A 16,926-nucleotide genomic window follows, 5' to 3' on the forward strand; every position below is an offset into this window, starting at 1 on the left:
TGAAAAGGCCTTTGACCACATACAATGGCCTTGTTATTTTCAGTGCTGATAAGGTTTGGACTAGGGGACGATTTTGTAAAATGGATCAGAATATTGTATGATCATCCACGGGATGCGGTCGTTACCAATGGTCTTAGATCGGACAGTTTTATTACATCCTCTTTGCGATGGCACTAGAGCCACTGGCAGAGGCTATTAGATCATCTACATCCATTCAAGGATTGGCTACAGGTACAGGGTTTGACGTTTTGTTATTTTTATCTTCACCTGAGTCATCAATACCTCCTCTCATTAATATTATTACTCTATTTAGTTTGTTTTCTGGATACAAAATTAACTTAACTAAGTTTGAAGCCATGCCTCTTGGTAGCTTAATTGATATGCCAAGTACTATATCTCGTTTCCCTTTAAATGGTCCCCTGCAGGATTTAGGTACTTGGGAATCTTTGTGACTCCTAACTAATCAGATGCACAAAATTAATTTCACGCCCTTGTTTGAGAAAATAAAACAGGATCTTGATCATTGGAACTCCCTTCCAGTTTCATGGCTGGGTAGGATATCATTAGTTAAGATGAACGTTCTACCTAGGTTGCTTTATCCTATTCATATGATCCCAGTTGTGTTCTCTAAAAGGGTCCTAAAAGATTTGAATGGATGGTTCAGCTCTTTCATATGGAGCAAAAGACGACCAAAGCTTAAGATGTCAGTTTCACAATTACCAGGATCTAAAGGGGGTTTAGATCTACCCAATATTAGAACATACCAGTTAGGTGCCCATTTGAGAAATATTTATAATTGGATAACAAAAGATGTCTCCTCTGTATGGTTAGATATTGAAACAAGTTTGTCCAAATATTCATTACCAGACCTATTGTTTTAAAATCATTAAAGAAAGTTGTGTTAATCCTGTTACTCTTAATACACTTAGAGCATGGCGGCTAGTTAGACGCCTGGAGGGTAGGTCTAAATTTGACATAATCCAGATTTTTCAAGCAGGAATGATGGATACTGGCTTCAAGCTCTGGTGTCAAAAGGGCATTGTTAAGATACAAGATTTGTTTATTGATAATAATTTAATGTCATTTCAACAAATAATGGATAAATATGAGTTATCAACATCAGAATGTTTCAGATTTTTACAAATTAGGCATTTCACCCAAAAGAGTACAGCTTTAAAAGACAATTTTGAAATATCTCCAGTTGAAAGACTGCTTTTTCAAACAACTGGGAGAACATCGATTACCTTTATGCTCTATGAATGGCACTGACTCACAGAATATTAGGAAGAAGTGGGAAAAGGAACGATCAATTCTGTCATCGTTACTAGGGTTGCCTGATAGTAAGGTAACTTCTCTGGCTAACAGAAGGCTCTTTGATGTCATGACGTTTCAGGCACAGAAAAATATTATTTTGCAGTGGACCTCTGAAAAAGCCCCCTCTGTGAAGGGTTGGCAAAAAGTGTTAATGGAGCTATTACCACTGGAATACCTTACTTGTATAATTCATTCAAAGACGGACCTTTTCTACAAAGTATGGAAACCATTTGTAAATTATTTGGACCCTGGGATTGCCAATATTATGTTGTTTGGATTTCATGGATGAAAACTTTTGTACTTCTGAACGATGAGGACTTCGACCAATATCTTGAAATTTGGACAATTGAGCTGTTTTTTTTTTACTTTGCTTGTTTTAGTTCTTTCTTTTCTTAAGATCAAAATTAATGGATGTTGTTGATGTCTTTGTCTATTGTGACTTGCAGTTTGAGGAAAATCTATAAAATAAAAAATAAAAAACATATTTCAAAGAATGTCTCCTTGGTTTTGAGACTTTAGTCTTTGCAACTTCAGGGATCTTATCTATGCACAAACAGCTTGTAACACTCCAGAGAGAAAGCAAAACTTGAAATAACATCATATGACTCCTTTAAGATAAGTCATTAATAAATGTATATCTTATTTTAATTAAATGCAGCTGTTGTAGTGACAGAGTGTATTTCATTATAATTTCACATTTTCATGAGATTAATGTTTCTTTATTTAAATTAATTTTGTGCTCTTGGAACTCATGTGTAAATACATTTATTCACCTTTTAATGCTATTTTTATGTAGCTTTGTTTCAGTGAAAATGCAATAAGTGAACATGAACATGGATTTTAGGATTGAAATTGAACTTTTTTTGCAGGCCTGAAGATGCTTGCATATGCATATTGATCAGCGAAAATAAAGAGAGAGAATGATGCTAAAGTAGGACTTTCATCAAATGCAAGCATGTTTTGTAACGCCAGTGAATGAAATGTACTTTGTTATATACTTTTATTATATGAAGCAAGGGCAACGGTGTACTTGCATACATAGTGAAATAATGTGGACGTTCTCTGTACCTATGATTTCCATAAATAAACAGCTGAGTGATGTTGCTGTTGAATTGTATTTGCATTTGTTTATAATTACATTGTGCACATAGTGCTCGTGAAACACCAGATATGGTGACAGAATATGTTCAAATGTTGTGACAATATTGTTCTTCGTTTGGGATACAGAAACATGCTGTTGGTTTTCAAGGTGAAAAACGTGGAAAACAAACAATAAGATGAGAAAATGCAAAGGTTGAGGGATATTTCCCGTGAAGCCGCTGTGGAAATGCAGTACTACATTACAGAACATACAGAGCCTCCAGTCTCTACCACATTCAAATTAACACACTTCCAAAGAATTACAGCCACAAAGACCAACACATGAAAGAGGAAGAAAAATATCAGACTCAGTACAGAAACACATGACCTCTAATGTAAAAACAACTCACATATAAACTAGAATTAGTCTTCTGAAATATTCATATTTTTAGTGTTTCTCCAGAAATGGATCAAACTCTATATTTCATTCTTCTTCTAATTGGTGAGTGTGTTTGTGCTTTATTTATGGTTTCTAGTTTCATTAGGTTTGATCCTGTTATGAAAAGCATTAAAGTGGTTGATTGTGATTTCACTTTTTTAACTTTAGTTAGTGTGTAATATTGCTATTTGAGCATAAACAATATCTGCTTAGTTACGACGCTGGAAGTTCAATGCGGGCTGCATGTAAACATGGTACAGTTTCCAAGAAAATCCTCTTATTGGCATTTTAATGCTAAACTGTTACAGGATGCTTTATTTTCTGAACATTTTGTGGCATTTTGGAGCTATATGAAAGGGGGGGGGGGGGGGGGGGGGAATTATTTAGGAAATTTAAAACAATGGTGGGAGGTTGGTAAAGCTCAAATAAAACTTTGCTGTCAACGGTACACTGCATATTGCACTACCACTCAAAGAGAAACTACTAAACCCTTGGAAAGAGATATTGAGTCTATAGAGACAGAAATACTAAGAAGAAATTATCCAGCCTTTATCAATAACTTACTACAACAAATGCTGATGATGTTACAGTCTTTGTTAATGACAATAATGATATAAAAGCTCTGTCTAGAGTCATTAATATGTATGAAGTTACATCGTCAGCAAAAGTAAATTGGGATAAGACTGAGGCTTTCTGGTCAGGTCAAAGGAATTTGGAAAATCTCCCACACTACCAGGTAATTTAAAATGGAATAGAACAGGGATACAAATTCTTGGTGTGTTTTTGGGTTCAAAAGAAAAATTGGGAGGGAATTTTGGAGAGAGTCCCGATTGTCTAGATGGAACTGGTTGCTACCCCAGTTAGCCTACAGGGGGAGAGTTTTAGTTGTCAACAACTTGGTCGCTTCTGCTCTGTGGCATAAATTGACTGTATTACAGCGTCCCGCACATGTGGTGCACCTCAATCCAAATGTAGGGGTGGGTTGTCTTTTTTGCATCTTTTTCTGCAATGTGTACGTTTGAGTAACTTGTTTTCTTTTATATCACATTGGGTATCGCTTTAAGGTGAAGATTTTTCCTATCAATTGTTTATTTTGGGGCCAAAATATTCAGTTAGTTAATGTTTTGGTTTTATTAAATTTTATGTTTGGAACCGCTAAACTCGGTATCTGGAAAACAAGGAAAAACAAGATGCTTGGTAAAGATACATGAGATCCCTTGTTGATGTTCTTGGGGTTAGTAGCATCAAGACTCAGGATAGAACATGCATATTACAAACTTGTAGGGTGTTTACCAATGTTTGTGAATACTTGAGCCATAAATGGAGTGTTATGTGAAGTCAATGAAAATGATGATTTGTTGTTGGCTTTATAAAGTCATTTTGTCATTATATTTGTTTGGGTTGTTGGTTATTGCATTGTTGTTATTATTAATATTGTTGTTGTTGGTAATATTATTATTATTATTTATAGATGCTTTGTAATTGAGACTGAAGATTGTGAAATGTAGCTTGCAGTAGTAACAGTATGGTATTACCATTATTATATGTTGTAAATAAAGGTGATTTCAAATCTCTCTCTCCCTCTTGCTCATTCGGATGAGCACTTTGTGTATAGATAGACAGATATTTTTCATATAGCTATGAGAAGCGTTATATATACATGGACGCGCTATAGTAGAGCTTTAATCAGGATAAAACTGTATATTAAAAGCTATCTTAAGCAGTAGCATTTACAAATAACAGTGTATCTAAAAGTATGAGACAGCAACAATAAAAATAAAATAGAATAATGCTGAAACGTCCTGTAAGAGGACTTGCACAGGTTCTGCGTGATCCTCTTCACTAATATTCTCTGGGTCTCAATCGGGCTCAAATTGATAAGCAGTATTGACGACGTCATTGTTTACAATACAAGCGGAGCACATGCCACTGAGCTGAGGGGCGGGACGTTTAGCACCAGAGACAGTTTAGCGAATCACAACACACTGAGTCAAGTAACCAATCAGAGCCCATCGTGTATTTCTTAGGGAGGGGCTTCATAAAAACAGGAAATCATCAGAGCGTTCATAGGAGAAGGGACAGAGCGGTGTAGAATAAAGGTAAATTATGTGAAAAATAATGCTTTTTTTTTAAATGAAGTATTAACACATGCACCCCTTAAACACAATCAAAAAGAAAAAAAAACTGTCAATCACCCCTTTAAAGCAAAGTCTGTCTTTCACAGCTCTCGGCTCCATTTCTGAATGTGTTCAGCGTCAGTATCACTTTATAAATCAGATGAAGACCTGGACTGAAGCTCAGAGATACTGCAAAGAGAAGTACACAGATATGGCCACAGTTGACAACATGAGCGACATGAACGAGCTGAAGAAGAGTGTGAATGATGGAGGCTTTCAGTTTGTCTGGATTGGGCTGCAGAAGACGGGTCGTGATGAATGGCAGTGGTCTTCAGGTGAACCTGTGCTCTATCTGAACTGGAAACATACACAACCAGAAGGCAGAGATTATTGTGCTATGATGTTAAATGGACAATGGCATGATTTCCCATGTAGTACGACCCAGCCTTTCATCTGCAATAACAGTGAGTACAAACACTTAATGTAATAATGATTCATTTAGCAAAAGACACTTCATATGACAAATTTAAACATGACAACAGTAAATGCTATTAATTAGTTTAAATTAAATAATAATAAATAACGAAAGCATAATAACCTCACTCTCACACTTCACACTTTTATCTGCTTTTATTCAGCATGTGTCCATATTACAAACTGTAATGGTACAAATTACTTACCGTTAAAGCTATTCAATTATAAACTCAACTATAAGCTCATCACATTGTCTTTAAATGATCTTTTTTTTATTATAAGTTTTTGAGAGATACTTGAGCATTTCTTCTGTTTTTCTTAAAGCGAACACAGGACTGGTCTTCGTCAAACAGCAGATGAATTGGAGAGACGCTCGGAGTTACTGCAGACAGAATCACATTGATCTCGTCAGTGTGAGAAACCAGAATGAGAGTCAACAGGTTCAGAAGATCATTAGTGATAATAATTTATCTGGATCATTTGTCTGGATTGGTCTGTTCAGAGTCAGAGACTCATGGCAGTGGTCAGATCAGAGTAAATCCTCATTCAGATACTGGGACACCGATCAACCTAACATTAATGTACATGATCAAAACTGTACAGTGATCAAAAAGGACTCTCAGGGACTATGGCATGACACCTCTTGCACCAGTCAATATCCTTTTTTGTGTCATGAAGGTGAGTAGATCCTCACAAAACACACACAATCCATCCATCAATCACCTCCAGATCTCTTAAAGTTCTCACTACATGTCTGACATGACAAATTCATCCATAGTGATTGTTCTGCGTGTTGTATTTGATCAGTCTCTCTCTAGTTTCTGCTTGTGGTTTGTTTGGTTTCCAGATAAACTGATTGTGATCAGAGAGAATATGACGTGGTCTGAAGCTCTGAGATACTGCAGACAGAATCATATGGATCTGGTCTCGGTTCATTCAGAAGAGATGCAGCGTCGTGTGATGAACGTGGTTAAACGGGCGTCTACTGCAGCGCTGTGGTTGGGTTTACGTCACTCTCGTATTTTTGGCATCTGGTTCTGGGTGAATGGAGAGACTGTGTGCTATCAGAACTGGGCTCCAGGGAACAGCACATCAGAGGAGGACTGTGAAGTCGCAGTGAGATCTGGAGCAGCTCAGTCTGGAGGAGATCAGCGCTGGATCAGCCTTCCTGAACACGACAAACTCAACTTCATCTGCAGCAGATATTAAGAGTGAATGGATACACAGACCTTGCATTTAAGATAACAAATGTATGTATGTTTTCTGTTGATGTACTATCTGTCTGTTCATTCCATTTTAAGAGCCTCTCCGGTCAGAACTGCTTTTTTAGATGCTTTCCACATGTACTTTCTGTTATTTATTAACTGCAAAATTATGAGACATTCATCTGCCAATTAAATTTAATGAGGAGTCATATGGGCATCAAATTCACTCATTGTCAGAGAAATCTTTGTACAGTTTTCTTTCAGTTTCATCATGAGATGAATGTTTGCTCTTATCAATGTACAATTCAATTCATTAATGTAACTGAAAAGTCTGTTTTTTTCTCACTATTATTTGTGTCTTAGAAGAGACAAATCTAGTTTATTTATTTTTTAAATGGCAGAAGTAAAGTTTGGGTATAAAATATTGTGTCTTTTGATCCCATCCAGGCAAAAATGACAACCATGAGATGAGCTGATGTTCTTATAGAAATAACTGTAAATGAGTGTACTGTATTATAGCACCACCTAGAGACATGCAGGTGTCTGTACACTAGTCTGAATATACTTTTTTTCTGATGTTCTGACCATTTTAGACCAGAATGAGAACGGGGGTTCTTTATTCCTGTCTTTTTGTTTTTCAAAACCCGTCAAAGCCTCTTAATAATTGATTTTCTGGTGCTCAACCATCCAGCTACACAGACTGTCAGCACACTCTCAACAGGTAATTTTTTTTTTCTTCAAAATATTCATTATTTAATTATTACATAGGTTTATGCATAAACAGTTTAAAGCGGTCATATGATGTGATTTCATGTTTTCCTTTCTCTTTGGAGTGTTACAAGCTGATTGTGCATAGATAAGATCCCTGAAGTTGCAAAGACTAAAGTCTCGAAACCAAAGAGATATTCTTTATCAAAGTTCAGACTCTGTCACGCCCCCCTAAAACAGCTCATTCAAACACACCCCCACATGTCTACGTCACGATGTGGAAATATTTGCGTAATGCCGCCCAAATGTTCAGCAAAGAAAGAAGGTGTGGTTTCAGTAACTGCAGTAGTGTTGATGAAGCCATGTCAGGGAGACACTTTTTTTTTTTTTTTTTTTTTTTTCGTGACGTATTGTCAAGTTGGTGACCCATACTCGAAATTGGTGCTCTGCCTTTAACCCATCCAAGTGCACACACACAGCAGTGAGTAGTGAACAAATCCACACGCACACACACACAGTGAACACACACCCGGAGCAGTGGGCAGCCATGCTGCAGCGCCCGGGGAGCAGTTGGGGGTTCGGTGCCTTGCTCAAGGGCACCTCAGTCGTGGTATTGAGCGCTGAGAGCGCTGGACGTTCCCTCCCCCCACCTACAATTCCTGCCGGCCGGGGGCTCGAACTCGCAACCTTTCGATTACGAGTCCGACTCTCTAACCATTAGGCCACGACTTCCCTAATGGTTAGACACTGTGTGTTTCTAGGTGAAAGCAAAAGCACTTAATCTACTTTCGGAAGGCCATATAAAGGAATCATTAAGATTACTTACAACAGAACAGCAACACATTTTATGGATGATCGCTTCATGAACCTAGAGAGGAGGTAATTCTGACTTCTGAATCAGAGACTGTATGTTTTGTTATTAGTTTAAGTATTTGTTATTGACTGTGTGTGTGTGTGAGAGAGAGAGAGAGTCACAGCGCAGCGTCGTGTGTGTGTGTGTGTAAGAGAGAGGGAGAAACAGTCACACAATCGCTGCTTGTGTGCAAACACATACGAGCTTCATCTCTGTGTCTGTCACGCGACTCTGTTCCCATCTCTGGCTTGAACTGATGGTAAAACTACCCTGATGGTAAAACGCCCTCAAGTCCGCAGCTCCGCTGTACAGCAATATTATGAAGCTGCAGGCCCGGAGGCCCAACTGCACGCTCAGACCTGCACTCCCAGAACTATAATTTTTTCAGACAGTGCCACCTGCTGTTTGGATGATTATCTAGCCTGATTAGATAAGATTACCTAACCTGAATTCAATAGGTCCTTAATATACAGAGGGAGGGAGACAAAGGGATGTGACATCCCCTACGGTTGGATAGTGACTCAGTAACATGGGGTGCAATGCCACAAGGCGTGAAGATAGGTGTCTGGGGTGTTTTGTGTGCAATGTGGGCATGTTTCTGAAGTAAAACCCATTTTAAATAATTTTTGTCCAGTAAGGTGAAATCTATGAAGTACTTTATATTGTATCAGTTGAAGGTTGGCATTTTTCGTCAGGAAGTAAATATTTTTGCAGATTTGTTTCCAGAAGGCGGCATGGGGGCAATAGATAAATCTGATTCCCATTTAACATTTGGTAGACCTAATGTATTGTCTGATTTTTATATAATTCTGTATATTTTGGAGAGTAGTTTTTTGAAGAAGATATATTAATTAGCGCTGATATTGGGAGGGGGAGGTCTAGATTAATTGTCCTAGTGTCCATTTTTGATTGAATTGATGATTTGATTTGTGAGTATTCCAAAAAACAATTGCTCCCAATGCCGTATCTCTGGACCAAGTGGGAGAATGGTGCCAGGTTATTATTATGAAAGATATGCTGAAGTTGTGTGATTCCATTTTCTGCCCATGTGCGTAAATTGAGTGGCTTCTTGTTAGCTGTAAAATCTGGGTTATTCCAAATTGGGGTGTATTTAGATGGTGCAAGAGGGAGTTTGTGATTTGATGGAATTTCCACCAGGCTGTTATTAATCCTAAATACGAGCTTCAAGAGGTACGAACTCGACTAAGCTAGATCGGACACCAGGAGAAAGGACTTGGAACACCTTCGGACATCGCTCAATCCCCAGGTAAATATAGAGACGTCTATTATGTATCATTAGGGGATTGAAATAATGATGTGAAGTTAGGTGATCAACTTTTAATCAGTAAAAAAACACAACAATATATATATATATATATAGTATATACACACATATATATATATATATATATATTGTGACGAGCGTCCCGAGCTCTCATCAGCGTTGCCCTGGAAACGCACCAGGAACACCTGCACCCGCTCATCAAGGCTGAAGCGGCCGCACCTGTTCCCCATTAGCCCGCGGCCAGATAAGCCGCGTGAGGCCAGGAGACAGGGAGAAACCTCTCCAAGAAGAAGGACTAATGAACACTCTCTCGACTCTCTCTTTCAGAAACAAGCGTTTGAGCGACCCAGCCTGCACCCTGCACCGCGCCGGTCCACCACGCCACAGAAGAGCACCAAGAGCACCGAGAGCACCTCATCACCGACCTTCACCATCCATCAATTCACCTACTAATAAAATCCACCCTCCGGGGTATCTATTTGAGCTCTCCTTGTCGTGTGATTCTTCCACCCCGCGCCACACTGGTGGAGAATGCGGGCATAAAAGTGGAAGTTTCGCACCGGCAAGTGATCTCAGCACTCATCCTTTTTCTTTTTTCTGTTTCTGTTTGCTAGGCAGCCACTCCTCCCCCAAGCATGGAGGAGCTACTTCGGCAGCTCACTGAGGTCAGCCTGCGCCAACAGCAAATCGTAGAACATCTTGCCGGTCGGCAGGGCCAGGTTGACCAGGAGCTCGCCGATCTTCGCTCGGCCGCCCGCCAGCGTATCCCGCTGCCTGAGCCACGGAGACAAGCCACGCAACTCATTCCCAAAATGACAGCGCAGGATGACGTGGAGGCCTTCCTCCATTTGTTCGAAACCACGGCCAGGTCTGAACGGTGGGATCCAGAGGAGTGGGCGAGCGCGTTGGCACCTCTTCTCACTGGAGAAGCCCAGCGCGCGTTCTTCAGTCTCCCCGTCGAGCGCGCCGCTGACTACGAGGAAGTCAAGCGGGAGATCCTGGCTCGCGTGGGATTATCCCCGGTGTGCGCCGCGCAGCAATTTCATGATTGGGTCTACCAGCCCAGACGATCGGCTCGGACCCAAGCGGCCGAACTCACGCGTCTCGCCCACCACTGGCTCATGGAGGGAGCCCCAACGGCGGCTCAGGTAGCGGAGCGCGTCATCATCGATCGCCTCCTGCGCGCCTTACCCCGAGCGTTCCGTCAGGCGGTAGGAATGCGGAACCCCACCACCACGTCGGAGCTTGTGGAGGCGATCGAGCTGGCAGAGGCGGCCCAACGCCGCGACGGCGGGGAGCGAGTGCTGCCTTTTTCCCGGAGGGTGGTCCAGGAGCAGCGCGCGCCGGAGGGCGCCTCGCGACCAATGGGCAGAGCGGCGGCCCCAGAACCACCCGACGAATCCATGCCCACGGCACCTTCTTCCCCTAAGGCTCAACCGTGGTTGGCAGGCTGTGCAATGCACCAGGAACTTCCATGCGGGGCTCCAGAAGCACAAATCAAGATAAATGGCCGGCCGCACAAAGCACTGCTTGACTCTGGCAGCGCGGTCAGTCTCGTCCACGCCAAAATATTGCCCCCCCGCAATGAGACTAAAACCTGGCTCCCGATTGCGTGTGTTCATGGGGACACACGGGAGGTGCCCACTCGCCGTGTAACCATCTCTGCCAGCCCCGGTTCCTGGCCCGTCGAAGTGGGCATAGTGCGGCGACTGCCCGTTGACGTGCTCTTGGGACGAGACTGGCCGGGGCTGGATGCCCTCTTGGCAGCCACTGCACGGCCTGTCAGCCAAAAAGGGGGCCGCCGCGGACGGCGATCTGGACCTCATCGCCGCCCCGTTCTCCTCACAACCGACAGTGGGAGAGAAGGTGAGTCCCCCTCCCAAAATTCTAACCTGTTTTTTGATGTGTACCAGCAGGTCGTGGGAGGGGGCTCGTTTGGACAGGCCCAACGGGAGGATGAGCGGCTTAAACATTGTTGGGATCAGGTCCGCGTGCTAGAGGGGAAAGACCGCCAGCCAAAGCCGCATCCTCTCTCCCACTTTATTGTGGAGAACGGGCTGCTCTATTGTGTCGCCGAGCGGAGGGGGGAGAAGAAGAAACTTCTCGTGGTGCCACACTCCAAGACGGAAGCTGTCCTCCAGCTAGCCCACGCCCACCCCACAGCGGGCCATCTGGGGGCCCAGAACACCGCGCAACGGATACGGGACCGCTTCAACTGGCCTGGCCTGGAGGCCGAAGTCAAACGCTTCTGCCAAGCGTGTGCCGTCTGTCAGAAGACGTCTCCCACAAAGCCTCCCCCCTCACCGCTCATACCTCTACCCATCATAGAGGTGCCCTTCGAGCGCATCGGGATGGATCTGGTGGGGCCGTTACCCAAGTCGGCCCGGGGCCATGAGCACATTCTGGTGATCGTTGACTATGCCACCCGCTACCCGGAAGCTGTTCCCCTGAGGAAGGCCACGGCGAAGAACATTGCGCAGGAACTCTTCCTCTTCTTCAGCCGGGTTGGCCTGCCAGCCGAAATCCTGACCGACCAGGGAACCCCGTTCATGTCCCGGCTAATGGCTGACCTATGCCGTCTGCTCCGGGTAAAGCAGCTGCGGACTTCCGTATACCACCCCCAGACGGATGGTCTCGTCGAGCGATTTAATCAAACCCTCAAACAGATGCTGAAGAGAGTGGCCGCCGAGGACCGACGAGATTGGGATTTGATGTTGCCCTACGTCCTCTTCGGGATACGTGAAGTTCCGCAGGCATCCACCGGCTTTACCCCGTTCGAGCTCCTTTTCGGCAGACAGCCCCGAGGGTTGTTGGACGTCGCCAAGGAGGCCAGTACCAGGACAACGCTTAGGGGGGGGAAGTGTGACGAGCGTCCCGAGCTCTCATCAGCGTTGCCCTGGAAACGCACCAGGAACACCTGCACCCGCTCATCAAGGCTGAAGCGGCCGCACCTGTTCCCCATTAGCCCGCGGCCAGATAAGCCGCGTGAGGCCAGGAGACAGGGAGAAACCTCTCCAAGAAGAAGGACTAATGAACACTCTCTCGACTCTCTCTTTCAGAAACAAGCGTTTGAGCGACCCAGCCTGCACCCTGCACCGCGCCGGTCCACCACGCCACAGAAGAGCACCAAGAGCACCGAGAGCACCTCATCACCGACCTTCACCATCCATCAATTCACCTACTAATAAAATCCACCCTCCGGGGTATCTATTTGAGCTCTCCTTGTCGTGTGATTCTTCCACCCCGCGCCACAATATATATATATATATATATATCGGTGGTGGTGTTTGTGGTAGGGGGGGGGACTGGGTAATAGTAAACCACTTTTTTCTTTAGGACTACACCACTGGTACGGACATCTCGGTTCGGTGCATGAGGCCTTTACGATGTATACAGGCAATTCACCCCCAATCTAGAAGGGGGCGCCCGCAGTAATGCAGCACTGTTTGATAATGGCCAGCAGAAGAACAGCGAAAGCCAGGAGGGGCATCCAGCTGCAGCCCCGCAGACTCACTTCTTGCTAGACACCAGTGGATGGACAGCAGACGTCATTTCCGTATCGTCAAATTGACGTCATTTCCGTAGCGTCAAATTGACGTCATTTCCGTATCGTCATTCACTTTTCAATTTTGACGCGCCATGCAGATGTCAGCGGTAAGAAAAAATAATAAACTGTCGATGATTTATAGGTCATGTCAGAATTCAAATGCACAAACTAGCTAGTTAAAAAAATCGTCGTGTTTTCAAGGTACTGTGTCGTGTTTTTTAAAGGTATTAGTGAACTCTGGTGTGCCTCAATTCTAGAGCTAGGTTGCTACAATTGATTTTCCAATTAAATCGTTCTTTAAGTGGTATGATTTAATATTGTAAATACGTTTTTTTTCACTTGGATGTGTGAAGATTGTACCCAGTTAACGAGATCTCATAGAACAGTCTTGGCAGAGAATAGTCTAAAATGCTAGGTTGTCTATGCACACGAGAGTTTGCTAGCTAGCTAGCTATGTTTTTTTGTTTTTTGTTGAAGTAACGTTAGTACTTTTCCCTATGCACGTGTAAATGCCTGATGTTTAATATGTTTATGATGATGTTGAAAGCGCTATATAGCCTAAATGCAGTCCATTTACCATTTTACATATTTTGTATAGGAGAATGTTAACATTTATATAAGTTTTTTTGGTTTTTGTTACCACACTATTTTTTACAGTCCATCTACCACACACAACTTTTCACCTACATTGTTCAATTCCTTTTTTTTTTTTTTTTTAAAGTTATTAATTGGATTTTTGTAAACTCTTATGAATTATAAGGTACTACCGGTATTTCATATGTGTCACTATACTTATTACGTAAACAATCTATTAATACTACCCTCTTCTTTTAGGCAAATCACATTAGTGTGCGTAAAGGAGCTACCACCAATACAGAAATGCACAGAGTGCTGCAGCCGGTATCACTGCCCGCTGTGCAATTCAAACATTTTTAAACCCACAGACCGATACCGTGTAATCATTCATTTAAAGGCTCACCTTGCGAGATCTGTAAAATACAAAGGTGGGTACATTTTCTCAATATGACACACCATTTGTATATTGTTTGAATCTGTAGTTAATGTTTTTTTGTGTTTGTTTCCACAGGCTATTGCATGTACAAGTGCAACCTTGGTTGCAAGGCACAGGCTCACTTTCATTGTGTTTGTAAATCTTTTTTTCCCCATAAGAATAGGTTAATCAATCATTTAAGTAAAAGCCATTGTATAGCACCTGGCAAAGAGCTCCAAACATTACTACCAGGATATACCCTGACAGCGCTTACCAGGAAAGAGGCTGAGACATCTCTCACTGGAGATGACGATGGAACAGCGCTTACCAGGATCGAGGCTGAGACATCTCTCACTGGAGATGACGATGGAACAGCGCTTACCAGGATCGAGGCTGAGACATCTCTCACTGGAGATGACGATGGAACAGCGCTTACCGGGAAAGAGACTGAGACATCTCTCACTGGAGATGACGATGGAACAGCGCTTACCAGGAAAGAGGCTGAGACATCTCTCACTGGAGATGACGATGGAACAGCGCTTACCAGGAAAGAGGCTGAGACATCTCTCACTGGAGATGACGATGGAACAGCGCTTACCAGGAAAGAGGCTGAGACATCACTCACTGGAGATGACGATGGAACAGCGCTTACCAGGAAAGAGGCTGAGACATCACTCACTGGAGATGACGATGGAACAGCGCTTACCAGGAAAGAGGCTGAAACATCACTCACTGGAGATGACGATGGAACAGCGCTTACCAGGAAAGAGGCTGAGACATCACTCACTGGAGATGACGATGGAACAGCGCTTACCAGGAAAGAGGCTGAGACATCACTCACTGGAGATGACGATGGAACAGCGCTTACCAGGAAAGAGGCTGAAACATCACTCACTGGAGATGACGATGGAACAGCGCTTACCAGGAAAGAGGCTGAGACATCACTCACTGGAGATGACGATGGAACAGCGCTTACCAGGAAAGAGGCTGAAACATCACTCACTGGAGATGACGATGGAACAGCGCTTATCAGGAAAGAGGCTGAGACATCACTCACCAAAGGAGAGGTCAGAAAACCACTTACCGGAGAAGAGGATGGAACAGCACATTGTTAAGCATAAAAACTCGAAGACAGCAAACAGTAATTTGCCCCAAATGCAACATGTGTATGAACAAAAAAAATTTGTCCAAGCACATATTACGTAAGCATTCAGGTGTCAACACTCTGGATGTCACCTCAAACTCGCACCTGCCAAGCCAGTGCCTGGATTATCTAAATGGGATATTTGCTGTGGTTAAAACCATGCACGGATCAAGTGTGCCATTTCATGTCAAAAGAAAGATCTGGGGTAACACGCAACAAGTATACTGTGAATCACCTCAATGCCAGTCTAACCATGAATTTTCGCAACGCTCAAAGGTGGTCTCCTTTCAGTGCTCACATGTCAGGTCAGTCGACTACTGTTCATCAACCGCTGAAAGTGAGCACCTAAAAGAAGATGTTTTGTCAGAGATGGTTGCAAAGAAATGGTTTAGAGGAGACAGAAAGGCAGAGTGCCTTAAGCTTCAAAGTCTGGCAACATCTCAATCGGTCCCTTTGTCTGTTGAGACCACAGTTGGTGTGCCTACTTTCAAGCATTATGTTTCTGTGTTTGAACCAAAGGTTTCTTATTACTCACATTTAAGAAGAGTGATGGTGGTGTATAATGCTAGAACAAACTCTTGGCATTGCCCTTGCATTCAATCCCGACGTTCGTGTCCACATAAGTACATTGCTAAGTGGCACCTATTTCAAAAGTACCCCGAACTCTTCAGAAGCAAAAAGAGCACAGAAACCTGCATTGAAGTGGACCAGACTACTCCAGACAATGATGATGACTTGCCTGATGGTGGTACACACTACCCCCCAAATGGAACAATGCTAAAAAACATGGTTACATACCTCTATGAACAGAAGAAGATCCCAGCCATTCTTCCAAGAGAGCTTTGCTGTCAAGTCCATGACAACGCTTTTCCGAAACTGCTGGTTCCAGATGAGATGTTCTGTACCTTCTGTCATGACAAGACCCCACTCTCTGACCCAATTCTTATCATCTCAAAAGCTAGAATTGTTACAATGAATGGCGTAGTAGAAGGTAATATTAGTAATTTATTAATGACACTAATGGTGTATTCACTGCAATTCTTACTTTTGGAACGTGATTGTATGTTGTCTGATTTAAAGTATTTTCTGAAATGTAATATATTTTTCAGACGTATCTACATTCTGCAAGAAGTGCATCAAGTGTGGTGCCATGTACCGATATCAAGAATTTAAAGATCAACTACGCAACTTCAATGTCCATGTTCTGATAAGTCTCAATTTGTGTCTCTTTTTGAGGAGTTCACTTCAGGTAATTATTGGAAGACTCGCCACCATTGTTGATTTGATTTCTATGCTATACATTTAGACCCATTCTGCAGTGAGTCGAGTTATTGACAGTCTGGAGAATCTTAACGATGTGAAGTATCCTTCGTCAGACACATGTCTTCATGCATACCTACATTTTGAGGCCCTCTGTGACAACACATACAACTTCTCGTGTGCTTCATGTGGCGACCATCCACCTGTTGTTATTATGGATCTACACAAGAAAGGAGTTTTTTCCATGGCTGGTAACTTTTGCAAATATGACACACTTGACAAATATCTAAACCATTCAGTGCACATTTTTTTATATTTCATTGTGTTTCTTATAGTGAGTGACATTGAAGAGACACCGAAGGATTTCAAAGGAATGGTAAACATTGAGGCATTTTGGAATGCAGTGTCCCTGGAGATGATTGGACGGGGATTTGTGTCAAGTAATTGTGGATTCAATCCCATATTTCTTCGTATTTAGTTCTAATTGAAATTTTTTTCAATTCAAATGA

General features: G+C 42.8%; 1 protein-coding gene across 1 annotated transcript; it reads left to right on the plus strand.

Moving 5' to 3' along the window:
• Positions 1 to 2,859: 2,859 nt before the first annotated feature.
• LOC306855120 (macrophage mannose receptor 1-like) lies at positions 2,860 to 6,633 on the plus strand (the record flags this gene model as incomplete). The annotated part of the gene is made up of 4 exons (XM_079393569.1): positions 2,860 to 2,896; positions 5,058 to 5,414; positions 5,749 to 6,102; positions 6,272 to 6,633. 4 exons carry the CDS (start codon positions 2,860 to 2,862, stop codon positions 6,631 to 6,633), a joined length of 1,110 nt encoding a protein of 369 aa, XP_079249695.1.
• Between the last annotated feature and the right edge of the window lie 10,293 nt (positions 6,634 to 16,926).

The sequence above is a fragment of the Barbus barbus genome (genome assembly GCF_936440315.1).
Source record: "Barbus barbus genome assembly, chromosome: 3".
Classification (NCBI taxonomy): Eukaryota; Metazoa; Chordata; class Actinopteri; order Cypriniformes; family Cyprinidae; genus Barbus; species Barbus barbus.